At 43.0% G+C, this 23081-nt stretch overlaps 1 protein-coding gene across 1 annotated transcript in view; it reads right to left on the bottom strand.

Annotated features, from left to right (window-relative positions):
• ARID5B (AT-rich interaction domain 5B) overlaps nt 1–22385 on the bottom strand; it is a 181068-nt gene extending 158683 nt beyond the window's left edge. Inside the window, exons 1-2 of the mRNA XM_047824406.1 lie at nt 22233–22385; nt 21539–21793 (exon numbers count right to left, since the gene is read on the bottom strand). Of these exons, the coding sequence (XP_047680362.1) occupies nt 21539–21793; nt 22233–22253 (276 nt within the window). The 5' untranslated portion in view covers nt 22254–22385. The remainder of the gene's footprint in view (nt 1–21538; nt 21794–22232) is intronic.
• Between the last annotated feature and the right edge of the window lie 696 nt (nt 22386–23081).

Here is a 23081-nt window from a genome sequence, read left to right as displayed (position 1 = left end):
GGGCGTGAGAGCGAGCAGTATTAAGATGTCACCTGTGTATTCCTCACTCCTCTTAATTCTTTGGGAACAATGATACCCCTGTGGCTACGGCTGGCTACCTCCAAGGGGTAGTTAGGGCAAAAAGCAGTTACTAGTGTCTGGGATTCTAAGTCATTCTCCTCAGTCCTTGAGGAATAGAACACTCTAAAATGCTTTACTTTGTCCAGACACTAATCCGTGAATTTAGCAGACATACTCTCTTCTAATCTCTGCAAAGACTATCTGAGGTAGGTGTTCCCAGGCCCATTTTAGAGACGAGAAAACTGATGTGGAACCAGAAATCAGATTCGGCAGCACCCTTGTCTCCCTGGCAAACTGGTCCCCATAGCCCTTTACTCCCACCTGGGACAAGGGCACTCACCCCTAACAGTGTCCTGGGAGGTCAAGGGGGTGGGATTTAAAGTCATTTTGCAACAAAAGGGGTTTTAATTTTTGATTTGTATTGTGTTCTTGTCCCCAAAGTAAGATGGCAGAAATTGCCATTCATGTGCTATTTAAAAATGCAAAGAATTTTCTGTTGTCTGAGTGATGAAGATATCTTCTCAAGTATGTGCTAAGGTTTCGTTTGACTCCCTGAACATGATGAAATGGATTTGCCATGGAGGCTCATTAGTGTATTGGGTTCCAATTTCCCAAGCCAGCCCCTTTTCTTCCAACCTCCCCCTCCTTCCCACCAGACATTTGGGTGAAGCTTGTGGCTCAGTGAACTTTGGAAAGCCATCCTGGCACAATTAGAGGGAGTAAGCAAACAGAAGACTGCTCTGAGATGTGATTTGTCAGATGTAATGTGACCATCCGTCATGGTATAGCCAAAAGCATTTGCGTATCAAACAAGTAATTCAAAAATCCTAAATATTTTATGTTCCTAAATACATTTTTAATACACATGAATCTAAAACCTGTTAGGCTGCAGCCTGCTCCCTGACCAGAAGCCCATCTCTAAAGAAAGCACCAGAAACATCATCTCATTAATTCTCAGTTTCACTTCTTTCCTTTTGGATTTACCACATATGTGCTTTTTTTTTTCCTCCCTAAGATGAAAAACCATTTACACGAAAGGCAAGAAGATGCATCCCAGTGTCCTAGATATTTCATCTCTAAACAAGCAAGTATCTGATATCCACTGAAGATGTGTGAAGTCAGGGGTTGAGCCTGCCACCTTTCCTTTGGCCAAATAGATAGGGTGTTTACTCCACAGTCTATTTTTTTAACTACTTTCAGGTTGCCATAATAAAAACTAGCTTGGCACTCATGTTCTTAGCTCTGGCCATTAAAACATAAGCAAAAGGAGATAAATGAGCCCAATTCCAGTGTTAAAGTTCAGGTAAGTTACCTAGAAGAACATTCTATAAAAGCAAAACTAATAGCAATAAACCCAAACCCAACTACCACCCAACACAGGTGATCTAATATGCCGAATGACTCCAGACCATTCCTTTGACATCTCCTGATCTTTTTCCACCTAGTTTTACAGGCACATTGTCTCCTGCCCAGGTACACAGTTCAACAGAGCCTCTACTTCAGAAAGACCCTAATAGGAGGAAGAGAAAAAACCCTTTGCCCCTGTTGGTATATGCAAACCACGGTGGAAGCTGTCTGAATTCTTCAGGGTTTTGGTGACCTGGCATGGAGTCTTGATATACTGCTGTCATTAATGAGAAGAGCAGTCTTCACAGAGAAGCACCAAGAGCCTTATGCCTATTTAGAATGCTTTAATGTAGAAACCAAGTAAATCTTCCTGTTTTGTGTAGCCTCTATTTAAACATAAACATATGATTTAGACATGTTCCCTCTTGTTAAACATTTTTTTTGCTCTGTTCACTTAGCGCAGTTCACATTATTATCCTTACATGTCCAATGGCAGTGGAATAATTTGAGACCCACAGCTTTATTTAATAATGTAATTATCCTATATTGGATTACTTAAAGGGGCTTTGTATTTTTAAGTTTTAGTTTTTCCTATACTGGTGATATGCTCTGCCGTGGTAAATGATTCAGGCTTCAATCAAAAGCTCTAAACTCAGTTTGGAAAAATATTGAGTGTTTTTGAATAAGCCAGGATTAATGCAAGAGCCAATTTGCAACCACAGTGGGTGACCTTTCTACTCCTGTTCAAAGCCGGTGGTGTGGAGGCCGGCACAGAGGACAGAGCCAAGCAACTATAACAGCCTGATTCCAACTACTTTGCCACCTCAGGCAGGTTGTATAAACCGAAGAATGAAGCCCGAGTTTTCTTCAGGGTAAGCTTTCTGAAACCTGCATAGTCTTCCATGACTTCTGGTACCCAGCACGCTCCTGAGTGCAATGAGGAAGTGAATAAATGCATGAATAAATGAATGGACGAATGAATGCTTCTGGGCATTCTGACAAAACAGTTGCAGAAGGGAATACAGAAGGAACCATCCTTGCCGCCTTCACGGGAGTATTCACAAGCTGAGCACACTGGGTTATGGTCAGGAGAGATTTTGTTAGAGCTTTTCCCTAACTCAACTCAATCTGATCCAATTAACCTGTGTTGACTCTGCTCTGTGCCAAGCACTGGGCTGAGTACCAGCCACGGAAAGATGAGGAGGAAGAAGACACTGGTTGGTGCTGCCCTTCAGAAACCCAGAGTGCCCAGGGCCTCCTGTTCTCGCCTAAGAAGTGAAGGTTCTTCCCGTTTTAGTCCTTTGCCAGAGAATCCATGCTTCTTCCATTGTCAGTGTTCTGTGCATCTACACTGAGCTGTGCTGGGTACTAGAACAGCTGGGGAAGAAGCCCCTGACTCATGGATGCCAGTTTTGGGGGTGGGTAGACAGTAAACAATAGCCCTCAGCTAAACGTGATTTATTTGAGAAACTGCCATAAGTTATTTCATTCATTTTCATTCATTCAACAAATATTTAATGAGCACCAACTATGTGTCAGGCATTGGGGTTATAGTCAGAAATAACACAGACAAAACCCCCTACTTTCCTGGAGCCTACAGTGATTAAGTATGGTGTGTAGTGTATGGTGTGTATGGGGTGTGTGTGTGTGTGTGTGTGTGTGTGCACACGTGTGTGTTAGGGAGAGAGAGGGGTGGGGGAGAAGAGCTAGATAATACAAAATAGGAAGTAAAAAACCTAGAAGAGGCAATAATGAAAGACAAGGGGTGGAACCGGGGATGATTTCAAATTGAGTGGTTGGGGAGTTCTCTCTGCTGAGACCCTAAGGAATAGAAGGAGCTAGCAAGGTTAGGAGGTGAGAGGAGGAGGGAGAAGAACCCAGGACATTGCATGCAGAAGAAACAGAGGATACACAGGCACTGGGGGGAACATGTTGAAATGTCAAACTAAAGGTTAAACACACGCACACACACACACACACACACACACACACACACACACACAAACAACACAGTTGCATGCTTCTAAATTTGAATCCAGATTCCTTTTCTCCAAGTTTCCAGTAGGTTTAGCATGGAAGCTGCATTATAAATAAATTTCCATTGTTAAAAATTGACCAAAATTTTCTTTATGCCACCTTTTCCTCAAAACTTTAATGCCTACATATGTATGGGTTTTCTTGTTTTTAAAAAATGTTTACTTATTTTCAGAGACAGAGAGTGGGGGAAAGGGCAGAGAGAGAGAGAGAGAGAGAGAGAGAGAGAGAGAGAGAATCCCAAGCAGGCTCTGTGCTGTCAGTGCAGAGCCCAATGTAGGGCTCAATCTCACGCACCGTATGATCATGACTTGAGCAGAAATCAAGAGTCTGATGCTCAACTGACTGAGCCACCCAGGTGTCCCTGTTTTTTTGTTTTTATTTTTGTTTTTTTGTTTTTGTTTTTGTTTTTTTTTAAGTAGGCTTCACACCCAGTGCAGAGCCCAACACAGGGCTTGAGCTCAGGACCTTGAGATCAAGACCTGAGCTGAGATCAAGAGTTTGATGCTTAACAGACTGAGCCACCCAGGAGCCCCTACATTTGTAAGTTTTGAACACTGTGTTGAAAACAAAGCTGCATCCTCCATGAAAGTTTTCCCATGAAATAGCTGATTTCCACAGAATTTACAAGATGCAAGTCTCTGACATATGTACAGGGTTGAAGGGTAGCTAGAACATGTTCATCTCCTGTAGACACATGTTAGAGACACAAACTGGGACAACAATCCCTCTCATTTGGGTGTTTACATGGACATATACCAACCTAATTTAATGCCCCTCCTCAACCACTGTGCATGAAACATACCTATTTTCTTAGGCAGTAAGGAGCCTGTTTAATTATACCAGCTATAGGGGCCTCCTTCCCCTTCCCTCTGCAGACTTATCATCACACCAGACACAATGCCCTTTCCAGCAAAACTCTCCAAATTCACTGATCAAGATGTTAGGTTTAAGAAAGACCCAATATGGCTTGTTGACATGCTCTAAAACTAACAAATCTTTAAAAGATTAAAGCAATCTGCTGTCTACCATGTATGCCTTCTATAATTAAATGCCCAGAAGAGCGAGGAGGTGTTTGGAAGGAGCCACCCGGGGAGAATACGTAATAAGAGCTAGACAGGGTAAGAAGAATATCCTTCAACCCTCATTGACTAGCCTCATGCTAAAATGACTGGTTCCATCGTTGATGGCTAATCTGGCTCCCAATGATGCCCACCTCCCAGATTTATGCCCTTGAGTAATCCTCTTCCCAAGAGTGTGGGCTGCACATCAGCTGACAAACAGAATTAGGCAAAGGTGATGCATATCATTTCTGTGATTAGGTTACAAAAGGACTGTGGCCTCTGTTCCACTTGCCCACTGAGAGGAAAGTCAGCTGCCTTGTTGGGAACTGGTCCATGGAGAAGCCCATGTGGCACAGCAAGAACCTGAGGGGGCCCAGCCAACTGCCAGCAAGGAATGAGGCCCTCAGGCCAACAGCCCTCAAGGCCCTGAGGCCTCAACATGCAAGTGAGTGAGCTCAGAAGTAGGTCTTACCTCAGTGAGCTCTGAGATGAGTATAGCCCAGGCGGGATCTGCAACAGCTTTGAGAACCACCCCCCAAGCCCACCCTCTCCCTCCGCCCCACACCCCCAGCCAGAGGCACCCAACTGAGCCTCGCCCAGACTCCTGATCTACAGAAATGCTAAATAATACATATAATAAATGATGTTCGAAGACACAAAATTTGGGGTAACTTATTATACAACAATGGATAACTGGCACACTAATCTTTAATATGGGATACATTCACGCATTTTTGTGTGATCATGAAATACAGTCAGTGAAACAAACTGCTTAAATACCAATTTTCACTATGCCTGAAAATTAAACTAATTTCTGCCAAGAAGTGGTAAAAGGCTTCATGCAACTGCCTAAATCTTGACACAACTGCCCATATGAGAGATCTTTTCTTTTTGGGGAGTACCCACAGAAATTTCTAAGAAAACTACTTAACAATATGAGCATACCTTTCTGGATGGAAGGGGCAAAGCAAAAGATAATCTTACTAAGTAAGTTGCTAACTTTGTTTTGTCTCCTCTAAGCAAGTAGAGGGAGAAGGGCCGATATTACTCGTCTTGTTAGCACCCCCACAGAACTGTGGGTATAATAATAAATACTGGGTGAATTGAATCGAATAAAAATTTGCAGTCAAAAGGCCTCTGTTTAAAAATAGAACTGTTTTTCAAGAGCAGTATTGTATTACATCCTTAGCTACCAGAGAAACCCAGGCCTTGTCTCTCTTTTCCTTCTCCCACCTTTTCTAGATTCATCTTTTAAAGGCCCTTGACACAGCTGACCAGTTAGAATTCTGTCACCTATAAGCACAATCTGCAGGTCCTGTAGACGTACAATCCTCCAATCCTCATGGCCAAGATGTGGCTTCTCTTTGCTTAAAAAGAGAAACAAACAAACAAACAAAAAGGGCAGAAAAAAATTAAGGCCAAAAAAATATTAAGGCAACTGAGAATCTCAATATTCTGACATGCTGAGAATGTTTTCGCTCTGCTGCTTAGAGGGGTCATTTAAGGAATTCGGGGGGTCAGGAATGATTTGAACACCTGCTTGGCTGTCTATTGAATTACTGATCTATAACATCAAAAATGTGGAGTGAGAAACAGGACCTATAACCGTAAAGACAAAAACCCAGAGACTGTTGATAATTTTAAAAGACACTACCATTTATGTGACTCATACAATTTGCATTAGGAAAAACATCTTCAGCCTTTTTACTCAATCTTTTTTGCCTGCCCAGATAGTTGGGGATGCGTATTTTACAACCCAATGCATTGTTGCTGAACACACATTCAGCTCCCAGGAGCACAAAACACAATTAGACTATTATGGAGAATATTCACAAGAAACAGAATGGAACAGATTATTTCACTTAAGACACACAGAATTCAATTATTTTCTGTATTTATAACCCATGTACACTCGATTTTGGAATAATTTGGTGAGGAGACGGAGTACTACATCAGGGTTTCCATCTGAATTCTAGTAATCTGATATACACTGTGGGATTAACCCAAAGCAAAAGGATTTAATGGCCCAGCAGGCAGTCTCTATTTTGAAGATCCTTCGTCTGAGATCCCCCAGCCATTTTGGCTGGGACCCCCTTCCCTTCCCTTTGCGTCCTTTTGCTGATGTGTTTTTGCTTTTTAACAGAACCTTGCCTTGCACATTTTAAAGATGTGTGTGAGAATACACTTGCTATCACCACCACCACAGGAGGAGGAGGGAGAGGAGGCATCTAGGAGGTGAAACACATTTTTAAATTGGGAGGGAGGTGGTTAAGAATGGGAAATAGGAGAGGCTTTTTGTTTTTTTAATGAAGGGAAAGTGACAGTACTTAAATTCAAAGTTGTGCACATTCAGTAGATCAACACTAGTCTTCTGGAGGTGGCATTGTGGAGGGGGAGGAACCTGAGAAGTAGCAGGTTTGAACTTCCGTTGGTGTACCAATATGGAACATCTAGAATGCAGATTTTGTCTCTTGACACCATCACTCTCCCACCTCATCCTATTTTGTTGTGGCTGATGGAATAGATGCTCCCTCAAGGTCCTTTAAGACCTAAATGGTACAGAACAGAATGGAGATCTGACTGGAAACCTCAAACATGGATCAAAAGCTCTGCACCGAAACAGAAAAGTCTCAGGATAGATGGGAATCCAGGAAGTTTAACTCTATGCAAATTGACAGTTTTTTCAATTATCATTTTCATACAATAGTTAGTAGTCCAACGGCTCAACCAATAAGTTACCTATTAATAAGCTATTAACAATCTAGCACCATGACAGTCTTCACTGAGACAGTAATGTTAGGATTTGGCCCTTGACCAGCAAGGGTGGGGTCGATAGCTAGCATCTGCGAAAGGCCTAGGAGAAGCCAGGCCATGGTTTGGTGCTCTGTGCCCACATAAATTTCATTTGAGATTCACAGTCCAGCAAGCTGAACCCATTTTACAGATAAAGAAACAGAGACCCAGAGAGATTAACTAAGTGGATGACACCCAGCTCCTAACTGGCAAAGTAAGTATTCATATTTGGTTCTCTCACGCTTCCAGACTATGAGTTTATATTCTAACCAGAAAAATCAAATGCACATGTGAAATTATTAATCAGAACTGCCTTCAGATTCCAGTCAAGTCTGACGTGCTAGACCCCCTGAAGTCTGGCCTCAGTCTACCTTATTTTCCACTAAACCCCTGCCCTCTTGCCCAGCTCAGACCATATCTGATATTGCTATGTCCTCCCTTCCTACCCGCCTACAGCTTTTTCTGCCAAGGATGTCCCCTTCTGTCCCCCTCACTCCTCAAAAATCTTTTTCTGTGAAAGCCTTGGTTATTTTCAAGGGCCTGCTCACAAGCTTCCCTCCTCTGGGGTACTTTCAGCATGGCTACTGGTGGCCATGCTCCCAGTCACACACACTTTTCACAGCCAGTGCCTGCACCCTTAGGACTTACTATGGGCGCCAACACAGAGCCCTGGTGTCCTGGCACAACCAGTCCTTCCGTCCCTCCAGACCCTGGAACTCTGGCTAGAGAGAATGGTGAGGACTTGGTCTACTGGCTCTCCCCTCATCTTTCCTTTGCTGCCCCTTTAGGACCAGTAGGTTCCTTTTGCTTTATTTACAGAAAATGGACCAAATACAAGAAAAGTTTAAAAACTGTAACAATCCAAAGCTTTGCTCTAGAGAGTGCAAGGTGGCAGTCTGGGAAACGGGGGACACGTCTAGACTGAAGACATGTTTTGTTTGGCCCACAGTGTTTTTGAAAGTTGGACCAAACCGCCAACTAAACTTACATGAAAATCTGGATTTCTGACACTTCTCTTGAAAAATGGAGAGATCTGGCAATATGAAATGACATTCCTGCCCAGCAGTGATCGGCAGGATGAGAGAGGCACGATTCAAAGGAGCCACGTGCTCCCTGCTTCCCTCAAGCACGATATTTTCTCCCAGACCTGGCTCATTCCACCTCATCTTACCTGCCTGGCCTGGTGGGCACTTACAAAGGTGCATGAGCTCTAGGTCCCTTTCTTCTCTACACAGTGGAAGACATCATGGAGGAGGTGGCTTTTGAACAGGGCCTTGAAAGATGGCCTTTTACTTCACTGGGGGATGTCTCAATGAGTTCTACACCCTTTTTCTAAGACTGCCTGTGTTAATAGTTCGTTTCTAATACAGTTCCTCCACTTGTCAGCAGGATGCCATGCCGTTTTTGCCATCTGTATTTTGGAATCAAGACACCTCAAGTTCCCATTCTGGGAACTTACGTGATGAAGGAATTTAGAAACCTCCACAAGTCACCTAACCTCTCAGTTTGCCCTTCTGGAAAATGGAGATGACATTACATTCTACCTCATAGCATTATCATCGTAAGAAGTAAATAAAAGGTCACATATGAAACCATAACCATACAGTTTACTATTACCTTTACTAATATCATTTTAGGGGCACTTGAGTGGCCCTGTCAGTTGAGCGTCTGACTTAGGCTCAGGTCATCATCTCGCGGTCGTGAGTTCAAGCCCTATATTGGGTTCGCTGCTGTCAGCACAGAACCTGCTTCTGATCCTCTGTCTCCCTCTCTCCCTCCCTCCCCTGCTTGCACTCGCTCTCAAAAATAAATAAAAACATTAAATATATATATATATATATATATATATGTATATATATATATATATATTTAGACCAGGGGTCAGGCAAACATTTTCTGCAAAAGGGCCAGATAGTAAGTATGTTCGGCTCTATACATCACATGGTCTTTATCACAACTGCTGAATTCTGTCACTACAATATGAAAGCTGCCAGAGACGATTTGCAAACAACTGGGTGTGGCTGTGTGCCAATAAAACTTTATTCACAAAACAGGCAGCTGACCAGATTGACCTTAGTTTGCTGACCCCTGTTTTCGATACCCCCACAGCCAGCCAGTGTAAATCAGCTCTGAAGATGCTAGGTAGGTGTCTCACTGATATCTAGAATAGAAAAATAGGTGCCTCCAGTGGGCATCAGTGGCCATCTCTAATCTGTTTACTGGATTCACCAAGATTAGGCTCAGCCCAGAAATCATCCTGCAGGGACTCTGCACATCGTGGCAAGAAACCTCTTCCCAATCTTCATCAGAATCTCTCTAGACCTGAGTTCAAATGTTATTTTTTCCAAAATGCCTTCATACAGCTTCCCAACGAGATCGGCACCCCTGTCACAGGTCCATATATTTTCACTTCATCACACTGACCTTGCCACACAATCACCCATGACTTGTGATTGTTTGATTGATTGCGTACTCCCCACCTGACAGAAAGCTCCGTGAAGGCAGGATCTGCCTGGTTTCTTTCCCACCTCTGTCCCGCCAGGGCCTGTGCTGGCCTGCACGCAGAAGGCACTCTGGAGGGACGGAGCGTGAGTCTCCTCTCCTGTGAAATGTGCAAGAGGCACCACATGCCTGCCTTGGGGGGCATGGGATTTAAGGAGCCCTTTTAAACGTTTTATTCCTCAAGTGCACAGTATTATTATGAGTCATCTGTGTATCAGTCAACTGCCAATTTGCATGTTCCTAGAGAGCAGGATAGAAGCTTTCAAGAGTTTTATACTGAACAAATAAATGAAGGACTAAAATAAACAATTTTCATGAAGGCCTAATTGGAGAATAGGTCAGTAAATGATGAAAGTCCCAATATTAGTCCCTCAATATATTCTAAAGTGATAGGGGACACGAAGGTCAGAGTCCTGGTACAATCGAGGACATCCAGGTTTCAATCCTGGCTCTGAGTCTTAACTGTATGCGACCCTAGGCAAGTCACTTAACCTCCCTGGCCTCAGTTGCTTCATCTATAAAGTATTAAATGCTACAATACAACCAACCTTAGAGAATTTCTTTGAGAATTAAATGAGCATTTAATTTACATACCAAGATATATGCAATGCCTGACACTAATAGCTAGTCAATAAACAAAAAATGTAACTTCATTGAAAACACCATGGGTAAAATTTTTGCAGATGGTTTTGAAAAACAGTAAGTTGGGGCATTTTCTCTGGAATGTGCAGAAGAGAAACCTTTAGGAGAAAATGTATGAATAGGGTTTTAAGATGATGGAGATGGGTTTCCTCAATTTTGGAAACCTCAATCAAGTTGCTTTTCCCTCCTTACTATGAAAGAATGAGTAAGCTCTATGAGAACAGAAATCTATTTCTCTGGAATGTGCAGAAGAGAAACCTTTAGGAGAAAATGTATGAATAGGGTTCTAAGATGATGGAGATGGGTTTCCTCCATTTTGGAAACCTCAATCAAGTTGCTTTCCCCTCCTTACTATGAGAGAATGAGTAAGCTCTATGAGAACAGAAATCTATATCTGTGTATTAGTCAACTCTCATATCCCCATTGTAGAGACACGACACATAGTAGGCATGCAATAAACATTTCTGAATGAAAGAAACCATCCATGAATATCAGATGTAGCAGGAATGCCAATTCCATTTATCACCAAGAGTGCCATCTTGGCAAAGCTTTTCTTAAGCCAGTATAAATGTTACCATCAGAGGGCCCTCCTAAATTCAGGAAAGAATGAGGAAATGAAGGTAAGGTCTAGAGGGGAGTGTAAATATCCAGCCTAGTTTCTGTGTCATCACTGACCCTTGGGTAAGTATCTTGGCATTAAAGTCCATACTGTCATTAGTGATTTTATGAGTGATATACCACAGAGGCATCATCTCCTGGTATAAGACAGGCCGTTCGAATGACCCGCCCTGAATACACCCATGGGAAACTCTTGCCTACTTTCCTCAGAGTACAACCTTAAGAGAGCAGTCCTTCCTCAAAGCAGGAGACCTGCTGTGCCTGAGGGCACAGGCTTCTAGTTCTACTTGTCACTCACGAACTCTGAGCATGTGGCCAAGATTTTCCTGGGCCTTTCTGTGTCCATTGAATAAAGGGGGCTAGACTCACTCTCTTGAACGTTCTGCAAGTCGATAAGATGTCCATGACAAATCAGACATGAGCCTTTTCCTTAGATGACCATGGAAAGTCTTCCTGATCCTCTTTATCAACAAAGACAAGGGACGTCCAGCCAGTCACGCCTAAAACCAAACATGTCTGTGCAGATGGCAGATCCAGAGAGACCAGCCGCACCTACGGATCTGCCAACGTTCCAGCCAGAAGGATTCTTGAGAATCTGAGAATGTTCTTAGCAACCTTCTCCACCTCTGAACCCTTCACCCCATGTCAGAGGTCTTCATTCTACAATGCAAATTTCCAACCCGAATGTCCCCAAAGCTGGGTGGTCATGGAGGAAAAACATCTAAACCTGAGTCTGTTGTTGGGGAAAGTCACCTGAGTCTGTTGTTGGGGAAAGTCAGAGAAGAAGGCAATGAGGAAGAACATTTTTATTCACTGGCATACTATCTGGATAGTTTGTTTTTGTCCAGTGGTACCCTAAGCTGAGCTCGAACCAGATGATGGTGAGCAAAGCTTGGACTAAAGGGAAAACAGCATTCTGTCAAAATGATTTCCAACTCCATGTTCCACAGGGGGCTTGGGGCAGGCCCAGGGACAAGGAACTGGTGATAACTTGTCCTGTTATCTCTGTAGCATGGAAGACTTCCCATGTGGGGGTACAAGCAAAACAAAAACCACACGTCCATATCCGTATGTACATACACACTTCAATGAATATGTATATGTACATGTACATATTTTTAAAACATATTCCTCCCTTAAGAAGAGTACACAGAATTAGCAAATTTAAATTATTTGCACTTAGTTCTTTGTCTCCAGTTATACTGTGTTCTTTTGTGCTGGTAAAACAACATGGGCTTTAATTAGCAAATATCTGTAAATAATTTACTTGCTTTTCAAATACAGCAGAACAATGGGGTCAATTTTCACATACATTTACCCAGCATGCATCTTGGGTCTTAAGCCAGACTCTCCCATTGTTCAATAACTATATCAAGCTGTCCAACTCCTGCTGCCTCCCTGGTGGCGGGTGGGGGTAGGGGGCCAGATACCCAAGTTCCAGTAGCAACATCCCATTTTCCAAGACCCCAGAAGGCAAGCACAGAGCATTGTCCAGCCCAAGCTACAACACACACTTAACGATCTCTAACCCTGGGGCCTGCTGCAAGGAACGTGGAGGTGTGCCAAGAGCAAGGGGCATTTCATGGCGGCAGGATGCAGGTGCTCCACAGCCCTGCTGCCTCCGACCCCTGACAGCGTGAGCCCCAAAACGTAAGGCGCGACATCTGAGGCCTATGAATCACAGCCTCGTGTAGGCTCTGCAGGGTTAAAGCTGGGCACCACACATGCAGTGCAAAGAAAGATGTTAAATCAAATGAGAATGACTGCTCCAAGACTGGAGGCACTATTATTTTGAATAAGATTGAAAAGGCCAGAAAAAGCAATTCAAAAACATTTCAATTATGTATTTCCCAGAACTACATCTTTGAGCAACTAATGCAAATGTTACCACCACAATAAAACTTCTTCCCACATAAAAGCATATAAAACAGGTTGAACAGCATATACTTTATATATCATATGCATATTTTTGACTATTAATAAAAAATTCAAAATCTATGTATGCTTTACTCTCCTAAGCAATACAGTAATTATGATTAAGGGACAGGCAGCACAAAAAGAACCAATTTATCTTCTCGTGCTCAGGAATACTATTGTGTAACTAAGCAACTAAAGACAAAATATGGTCTAATTAATTCACTCCTATGCTTATTTAAAAGACACAATTAGAACATTTTTATTTTCCAGCCTGCACAGTAGCTCAACATGCTTGAGGGTGTAGAAAGCAAAGCCTATTATTCTCAAAGACAAGAGTTTAATGTTTAGTGCCACTGATCAGGCTTGGAACTCAATGCTGGGGAGGAGGTGGGGTGTTCCGCAGCCTGGGTGTGCTCCGAGTCACGATAAAGGAAAGGTAAGGTGGGGGGAAAGATGTCCGTGGGGCCACTAGCTTGACTAGTAACACATGGCCTCTCCTCCATTTTCCTCACCGTGGGCCAAGAATGGAGACAGGGCTGTGAACTTGATGGTCACGTGGGTAAGGACATACACTACCGTGCGTCTATTTATACAGCCACAGAGATTCTATAGAAAATTCATGTAATTAAACCACACGTCCTCGTCTGTGTGATAAATGTCAAATATCCATCTTTGACGCTGCTAACAGTGCATCTGATTTTAAAAGCAGAATTAATTTACGCGTGTGTGCTACAGATTGATGCCATTAGCATGATTCTAAAGCACCCTTTCAGTAATAATCATCATCTGCATGCTTGAAATGTGTTGTGGATACGGATGCTCACAGGCCAGGATGTGATCCGTGCTTCTGAAGGCCAAGGTCCGGGTTCTAATCTCCAGTGGGCCGGCAAAGATCACGGTGTGGCTGGAAAAAGCCATCCATGCCTGTGCAAGGGCATGGGAGCAAATTTTTCGAGAAATGCAAGAAACCCACGACCACCTCTCTGAGAAGCCAATGAATCCTTCATCCAACAACCGATAAATTTGTTTGAAATTTCTTTAAAAGCCAAACCAAAGGGTAATCACAGGCTACAATATTATTCTGAGTGGAAGATGGCAAACATCCAACTACCCTGGCTATAATAAATGACACGCAAATACATTTGATTTGAGCAATTATATTCTGGATATCGGTTAAAACCAGACTTTGATAAATGGGCTTGCATCATGTATCACTAGATGCCGCTACGAACAATGGTATGCTTGATTCATAATTAATAACCAAGTATTTGCATGTATGGACTCGTGTACTTCATAAAAATAACATTTCCTTAGTATGTGCCTGACACTCTAAATGTCAAGGGAGGTTTTAATTGCTTACAATTTTGACTCACCATCAAACACTGGCCTAGTTAAGACCATCAGTCTGAAAAACATGCTGGCTGGAAGTAGCTGCAACCACACTCAGGTGAGGAGGGACTGTTCCCCTCAAGTCCACTCTTTGCTCAGAGTGCCACCCCACAGCCCTGACTTTTTATGGGCTGAGGGCCGAAGGTTGGAAAAGTATTCAAATGGATAGAGATGCTGGCTCTTAGCCTCATCATCCAGTCCCAAATAGGCACCGATTTCTTTGGTGAGTACGCCTCAAGAAAATCCTGTATGCTGTTTCACATCCTCGGTGCAAGACAACCGTGGATTTTAGAAGAGAAATAAAAAGTGTGAGATGGGGTGCTGCAGCTGGCCTACGTGTGAATGGCCGACAGTGGGTCCTCTGCCAGAAGACGCTGGGCCAAGCTTAAAGAAAGCAGGTGGTGGGAAAGGACATTTTAAATGACTTATGTCATTCAGTTATTCAATAAATACTTAGTGAATAGCGCTGAATAAGGTATGGGGACCCAGAGGTGAGTAAGGCCCAACCCTCAGTTCCTGAGAACCACCCTGGGGTGGGGAGGGGGGCGGAGTGAGAGGCAAAGGGAAAGAACACAGATAAGCATCACAGAACGTACATGTGCAAAGTACAGGGGAGGCTCAAACCTACCAAGGCCCCGTAAGAACCCTGAGGGCAGGGATTCTCGCCTATCTTGTTCATGGCTGTATCCCCAGGGCCTAGAACAGGCTCTGGCACAAAGTAGGTGCTCTATAAATAAGCACTGAGTGAATGAGACTTCGAAGATAAAGACAATACTTTCTAGTTTCCAGAAAGATCATGAAAGGCTATAAATAGTGACTTTAGTTAATCTCCACTTTAACTAAGAAGCACAGAGAGAGTCTGACAGCTTTTCTGTGACCCATGTCTGTCCAAGAGGGTAAACTATGAGCTCTTTCAGGGCTGAGGCCATTCTCCTTCATCTCTGTATCCCGTTGTTCAGCACATAGTAAACTTTCAATCAGCATCTGAGGAACTGAATAAATTCTTGTTCCAAAATCATGCAGATAGCGAGCCTTCCCTTGACCACATGTTGCATTTATTGTCAACACAATTCTCCGTGTTATAGAACATCTTTTGCTGTTTTTACCTTTTTAAAAACGTGTTGATCTCATCTCTCTACCAAGATTGATAAGCTTCTTGAGAAACAGGGTCACACCACGAACTGTTTGCAACCATCTCTGCACCTAGCAGAGCTCTAAGTACATGGTCAGCATTCAATAAGTAGTTTTTGATTAACTCAAGACCGATGATACCAACATTTGCTGGAGTTAGGATCTTAACCATACAAAATATAACTCAGTATACATTCTACTGATTCTCAACTTTTAACGTCATTAGACTCAGTGCTAAAACAGAGATTTGTTTATGTAAATATTTTTGACATATTAATGTTAGATTATTTCTTAATATTTACTGTATCTTGTTCCAACCCAAGTAAGAAGGAGAAAAAGTACACAATCACATTCCCTATTTCAGATCAACTCCACAGGCCAAGGGTCAGCAGACATTTTTGTAAAGGGCCAAATAGTAAATAATTTCCACTGTGCGGGCCATATGGTCACTGTCACAATTACTCGACTCTGCCACTGGAACCTGAGAGCAGCTATAAACAATGTGTAAACAAATGAGTCTGACTATGTTCCAATAAAACTTTATTTACAAAAACAGACAGTGGTTCAGATTTGGCCCTCCAGCCTTAGTTCGCTGATACTTGTCACAGTCCAATAAATTCTCTCCATATAATTCATTAGTTCTCACCCTAGTTCTAAAGGGCCAGCCAGTTAAGTTACTCCTTCTCATAGTTTACAATCATTTCTAAAAATAATAATAACTAATATAACTGCATCTATCTATCCTTTGCTGAGCTCTTGTGTATTAAGTACTATGTTAGTTAGCAGGCCTTTCTTATTATTATTTCTAATTCTCTTGGCAAAGTAGAGATCAGTAAGTCCATTTTACAGATGGAGAAACTAAGACTTGGAAAAGTTAAAGAAATTGTCCAAGGCCAGTGAGGTCACTGAAGAGGTGTCAGAAATTTTTAAAAGCCAGCTCATGGGTACAGACCTGAGACTGAGTAGCCATCCAGCCCCTCCTGGATTTCAGAATGTGTCTGACCAACCTGAGATATGATACAATCAGGCAATCTTTGAAACAAATCTTGCTGATCCAGATGACAGACAGCATACCTCAATACAAACATGTAAATCTTCAAGGAGCTTTTTATCTTGGTGACATAGCTAAACCCATCACATGGATGAAAGCCAACCTGATTTGGGGAGACCTGTATTGGCTATCTGTACTAGTAAACTAACCTACGTGCCGTCTTCTCATAGAGAAAACCTTTCTTTAGGAAGGTCTATGGTAGTCGTCTCAAACTTCAAAGAGAACAGTAATACGAATGTTAATGATAATAATAATGAGTTACCCATTACTGAAGATCTTTCCATATGCCAACTGTAAACACTTTATATGTATTAACTCATTTAATCTCTAAAATAATCCTCAGAAGTAGGCACTATGTGTCCATTTTATAGATGAGAAAATTGAGGAACAGAGAGTTTAAAACTTGCCCAAGATCACACAGCTAAAGCAAAACTGTTCAAAACGCAGGATCCTTGACCCCAATTCCAGAGATTCTAATTGAGTTAATTTCAACAGGCGCTTTGGAATATGAAATTTTGACAAGTTTTAATGAGGTAAGCACTTTTAGAAATCCTGACTACATGCTAGCCTCTGTAATGCCTAGATGTGCTAGATCCTGACTTCCTGACAAAATTGGCTTACTCATCCACACTCACAGTTGCAGGTGACCAGTAAAGCTTCTTGTAGAATCTAGCCCATGGTCAGGCTGGAATCCAAGCTTGCACATCCACCTATTTTAAGGGGGTATATTGCCAATAGATTAAGCGCTTGGCACTTTGAAAATGAATGTAATCAGAAGTTACCCAGTAACAGAACCAATTACCCGCCTACTTTGCCATTTTCCTCCTCTGAAGAGATACTGGCTGAATGGCAATTGTGGGTAATTACTAAAGACACTTAACTCCTTGTATATGGGCCTGTTATTCACTTTCATGGTAATTTAAGACAGTATCATGATTAGGCCTGGGAACCTCCACACAGACATAAAAGTTATTCTGCTTATCGTTTATAAATTAAGAATATCTAGCATAAAGTCCACCATAATCATTACTCTTTTCTATTTATGTAAGGACTACACAGTTAATGAAGTACTTTTGTCCATACATATTCACAACAAGCCATAGACAGTCAGCCTTATTATTGTTCCCATTTCACTGCTAAAGAAACTAAGGCTCAGAGTGTTTATGACGGTTCAAGGTCAAACAAATAATAAGCTGCAGAATCAAGACGCGACTCTGGGGGTGCCCGGGTGGCTCAGTCGGTTAAGCGTCCGACTTCGGCTCAGGTCACGATCTCACGGTTTGTGGGTTCGAGCCCCTTGTTGGGCTCTGTGCTGGCGGCTGAGAGCCTGGAGCCTGCTTCGGATTCTTTGTCTCCCTCTCTCTCTCTGCTCCTCCCCCACTCATGCTCTGTCTCTCTCTCAAAAATAAACAAACATTAAAAAAAAAAAAAAGACATGACTCTGGACTGCTCTTCCTCAACACCAGAGGCCAGCTCTGGAAGTATGGGAAGGCAGCAGTGCATGTAAGTATGCAAGTCATTATCATAATCAGTACAACTAACAATAAATTGTCAATGGTGATGAATCATGGTACTAAAATGCAACTATTCTTGTTAGCTACCACTAGCTAGAATTAGCTGAACTTTATAAAATAAGAATGGTTCTTCTACCTAAAATCTAGTGACCTTTGGCAAAAATGATTGACTAGTCATGATTCTAAAATGAACAAGCACCTGCCCACATTAGTACATACTTCTAGAATATAATATGATGCATTAAGCAGGGTGGGATTCAGTGGGAAGATAAACCAACCCTAAAATTTAGGAAGACCTAGGTCCTACTCTGGTGACCTTTGACAAACCACATAATCTCCCTAAGCCTCTGTCTCCATCTGTAAAATGGCATACAAAGTCCTGCCTTATCCAGCCTCTTCCAGTTATTGCAAGGATCAATAAAATATTCCCCAAAAAGGCCCTCTGCAGATCACAGCAAACCACACAGGGACGCTATTTCTAATCTCGCACAATGATAATTTTCCTGCTTTTAGAACTGACGTCTTTACATTTCAAGAAATCATAAATAGACAGAATGGTTCTCTTAAACCAAAAAAGCATACTGAGTCCTGGCTGTCCTTTTGAAATGGATGCTGATGTCAGCGCAATCAAGAAATTATTAACCTCCATTTGGTTACTTAAAATAAACTGTACTGGCTGATTAAATGTGCTGAACATTTTCTCCGAGTAACCGTGCACATCACCAAGAAACCTTTCTCGTTCGGTCACACTTTGTAAATGGCAAATGCATCATTCAAAACTATTTAAAATCAATAACAAAAATCATCTCACTGTATATAAACAAGTTAATGGAGTAAGTGAAAACAAAGCAAATTTCTTAATGAGAGGACCCTGTTGCCCCCTCTAGGTGCCTGCAGTAAATGCTGGTTTCTGTAGGCTCTCCTCCAGAGGAGACGGCTGCTGCTATTCAGCTAATGAATGACTAACTTAGGCCAGGGGGGAAATGACATCACCAGGATGGAAAACCGATCTGCATTGGGAAACTTTCTACCTGCTTTACATTTGTCATAATTATTTTGCACAATGCAGCCTGCATTTGCATAATTTTGAGGCGTGTCATTATCTCAATTGAAAATTGTTTTAATATGGCTGAATAATTCACAATGACATCAGCCAAAGTCCTAATGAAATATACAAGTATAATCATACAGCTAATTACCAGCCGTGTTAGCATTAAAAAACAAATCATGCATAATATTAGACGATGTATACGCAGCTGAGGATTATAAATAGAGCCATCTCCCTCCCCAAACCCCCTAGAGTTTACTTTTAAATGGCAAGATTAATTTTCTTAGGTATGGCTCATATAGCAGTGACGAAATGTACAGATCATTACAACGGCTCACTTTCATTTCCCCTTAATGAACATTTTTTTAAAAATCGTGTGTTTAAAAGTACTGTATATCTATCCATTACCAGCAGTTCTAACAGATGCAACCTTGGGCTATTATTGTTTTTATTCTTAAATCAGAATTCACCATTTAATTACACCAACAGAAATTAAAACTGGACCAAGTGGGGTCAACTTGGGGTCTTTAAAAGTATTTCAATTTCAATTAAAAAAAGAGAGAGAGTGTGTGTGACCACAAAATATCTCATAAAACACTGAATAATTTCCTTCTGGGTTTAGTCAGAAGTCTATTAGGCACCAGCTCTTTTCTGGATATTTAATCCTTCCCTTTTCCAGATCACAGGCCATGTTGAAGTAATAAATTTGAAAAGCAAATAATAAGAAATCAGGAGGGGGAGGGGAGGAAGACAGCTGCGCAGGAAAGTTGGGTCGGGGGAGGGGGCCGAGCTAGACCTCGGGAGGGGGAAGAGCTCAACCTGTTGGTAGGTTGCAGGATTTTTCACAGTATTTCCAAACAACACCTTTGTAAAATTGCAGGCAGACGTCGGGAAGTAAGAACGTTTAAAACCCAAAGCTGGCGGTGGAAGGCGGGGGGGGGGGGGGGGGGAGGCGGCATTCGGGGAGGGGGGCGGGGCTTATTTCCGAAGAGGCAGATCCGAGGGCGAAGGTTTTGACGAACTCCAGTAATTAACCGGCATAGACCACTGATGGGTAATTCGAGCCTGGGAGAGGGAGTGAACTGGCGATGCCAAAAGTAAAATCAACTCCATCAGACCAAGGGATTCTGGAAGGACTGGCAGGCAGCTCTACGCTCCGGGATGAGTTAAACGCGGAACCATTCATTTAACAAAAAGATCCTACACCTACCTCGAAAGCTCGAGGGCCTGGCACAGAGCTAGCTGCCCTCAAAAGTCTCAGTTTGATCACCCTGCTCTCGCTTGGGAAACACAAAGCCTTGCCAGGCGGCCGCGCGCCCTCCCTCCCCACCGCACCGAGGGCACTGCCTCCCCAAAATAGTTCCCCCGGTGGGTATCGCGGCGCTGAGGTCGGTCAGCTGACGAGGGGAGCCCGCAGAACTGCGGTCACACATGAAATGACAGAGCCGAAGGGAGGCGGCCGCCCCGGCGCCCGGTGACAGCAGCTCACCTCGGGCGTCCTCCCGGGAGCGCGGCTAGCGCCCCCGCGGCCGCCCAGAAACGTGCCGGCGAAGCTCGGTCCCTCCCCACCCTTCCCGGGAGCGCCGTCTGGGCACGGAGGCCGCGGGACCCGCGGGGCCAGTGGGCGAGCACACACCCCTCTGCCCTTCCCTCCCCCGTCCCGGTCCCACACATCCCAGAAGATCGCGCTGGAAGACGTCCACTTCGCGTGGAGTAATTGAGAACTAGAACATCAAATGGCTTGTCCGAGGGGGAGGGGGGTGGGGGCAAGAGATAGTTGTTAATGCTTAACGTGTTTGTGCCGGTTACACGACCGCTTTGAAATCCGCCCGGGCAGATCTGCAAGTTATTTGAATGTATTATTCCAGTACCTGTCATTTATCACTTTATTCAACACGTCTTTGCCAACTCAATAGCTTTTGATCTCACTCTGCCTCCATTTCGTAATTTCCGCCCTCTTAAACATATCAAATACTTACTTTAAAAAAAAAAAAAGTGAACAATATCGAAACCCACCGAAAGAAATCCACCCAGCCCCGACCGAGCCAGACGCGAAGGTAAAATTTTCAAAAGGCAAAAAATATAAAAAAGCATATGATGTTCAAGCAGCAGTAGCAAGAGAGAGAACGATCACACACACACACACACACACACACACACACACCCTTGAACAAAACCCTTCTCGAACAAGTTATTTGATCTTGACTAAAATCAGCAGTTGGATCCTCTTTGTAAAGCTGACAGCCAAACTCTGACAATGGCAAAATACTCGAGCCCCAGCTAGTGGCGCTACCCCTTTAAAAAAGGAGTCGATCCTGCTCGCCTGCAGAAGTGAATACAGTATTTTCAAGCTTGCCCTGTAATAAGCATTACTAGGGGAGGGGGGGGGATAATAAAGAAAGAAGAGAGGGAGATATAAGTTTACCACCTCGCCATGGTCGCTATTTCTGCCCTGGGGAGTGTCTTCTGGGAGGAAATAAAGTTTAGAGCTGGATAAAAGTTGCCGGCTGGTCCTCTCTTCCCACAACAGCTGGAGCTCCGCTATGCAAATCGGATCCTTTGGCGTACATCTTACAAAGAAAAAGTCGCCAAGGGACAAAATTCTTGGTTTGCCTTCAAGGTGGAATTGAAAAGCCTTGTAGAAAATGTAAGGTCCGTGCAAGCCACACGGTGAGCCGACCCACTGCAGGGGAAAAAAAGCACCAAATAAATAACGTAGCCATCAGAGCACAAACATCTATTCCCAGACACATTTACACACAGACATCCACACTTAATACAGAAGAGCCAACAGATATAAAGCTGGGTGGAAAAATAATAGAGCCCACAAATTTTCTGCCTCCCTTAAAAATAAAAAAAAATTAAAAAAAATAAAAAACTCCGGGCACCCCCACCGCCACCTCTCCCTACTTCTCCATCTGAGGCGGTAAAATTACATTATGTATGTATGATCAGTGCAGGGATTTTTTTAAACAATAAAAATGATTTGGGGGGATGCAGAGGGTAAAAGTTTGGTGAAAAGTTTGTGGGGGGTGTGGGTGGGTGCAGAGGTGTGGGTGAGTTGGGGGGCTGGGGGGTGCCGGGGGGTGCCGGGATCGGAGGAGCGGAGGAGAGCGAAATACCTGGAGTGAGTTGGGCTCCATCTCGACGTTCTGAATTGATTGAACTCAACATTCTCTCCAAACTTGTTGGCTTGAATGGATTGCATCAGGTCCTGGCAGGGAAAAACATTCTCTGCCTTAAGCTGGCGTAATGTCTCAATATAAAACTGAGCTCTTGCCTCCCCTTCGGCACCAAAATGATTGAAAATATGTCCTAATATTTCTCTGACGACTCAATTTTCAGCTCCTGTCAAAACTGTGTAGGTTTCCTTCCAAATGTGGGATGATCAAATTCATAATCGGAAGTAAGGTTCTGTCCGATCTCGGCGGGAAGCGGATGGATCAAGGCAAAAAACATATAGAAAGGTTTGTAAAAATAAAATCCACCCTAAAACTGTGTGAAGATGAGATCTCCCTCTTCCCAATCTCCCTTGTCTAGGGGTGTCGTCTAGTGAGATTTTTGGAGGAGACGAGAGCTCGCGAGCTCCGCTTTGCATCTGACAGGACCTGCTTGTATATGTCTAATATAAAGAACATTTCCTGCAGAGATTCCGGGGCGCTGCTCCTCTTTCTAATGCTCCTTAGCAGATTTGCTGTTATTAGACATGTAGATTTGTTTGATAGTTAAATTACGCTTCCTCACTGCCATGTTTTCGAGAACTAATCTGTTAAATTATCTTTTGATGCCTATTTACATGGAAGGGAAAAGTGGGTTATCGATTATATAAACATATAAATATTAATGCATTTGTTCGCTTCGCAAAAAAAAAATACTCAGCGGAAAAAAAAAACCCAGAAAGACAAGTGAGCAATGCACAAACATCTCAGGATTTTGCAAACAATATTGAACGGACAGCGACTGCATTTAGG

Source organism: Prionailurus viverrinus, chromosome D2, assembly GCF_022837055.1.
Source record: "Prionailurus viverrinus isolate Anna chromosome D2, UM_Priviv_1.0, whole genome shotgun sequence".
NCBI lineage: Eukaryota > Metazoa > Chordata > Mammalia > Carnivora > Felidae > Prionailurus > Prionailurus viverrinus.
Note: the sequence above shows the minus strand (reverse complement) of the source record. Positions and strands in the feature narration are given on the sequence as shown.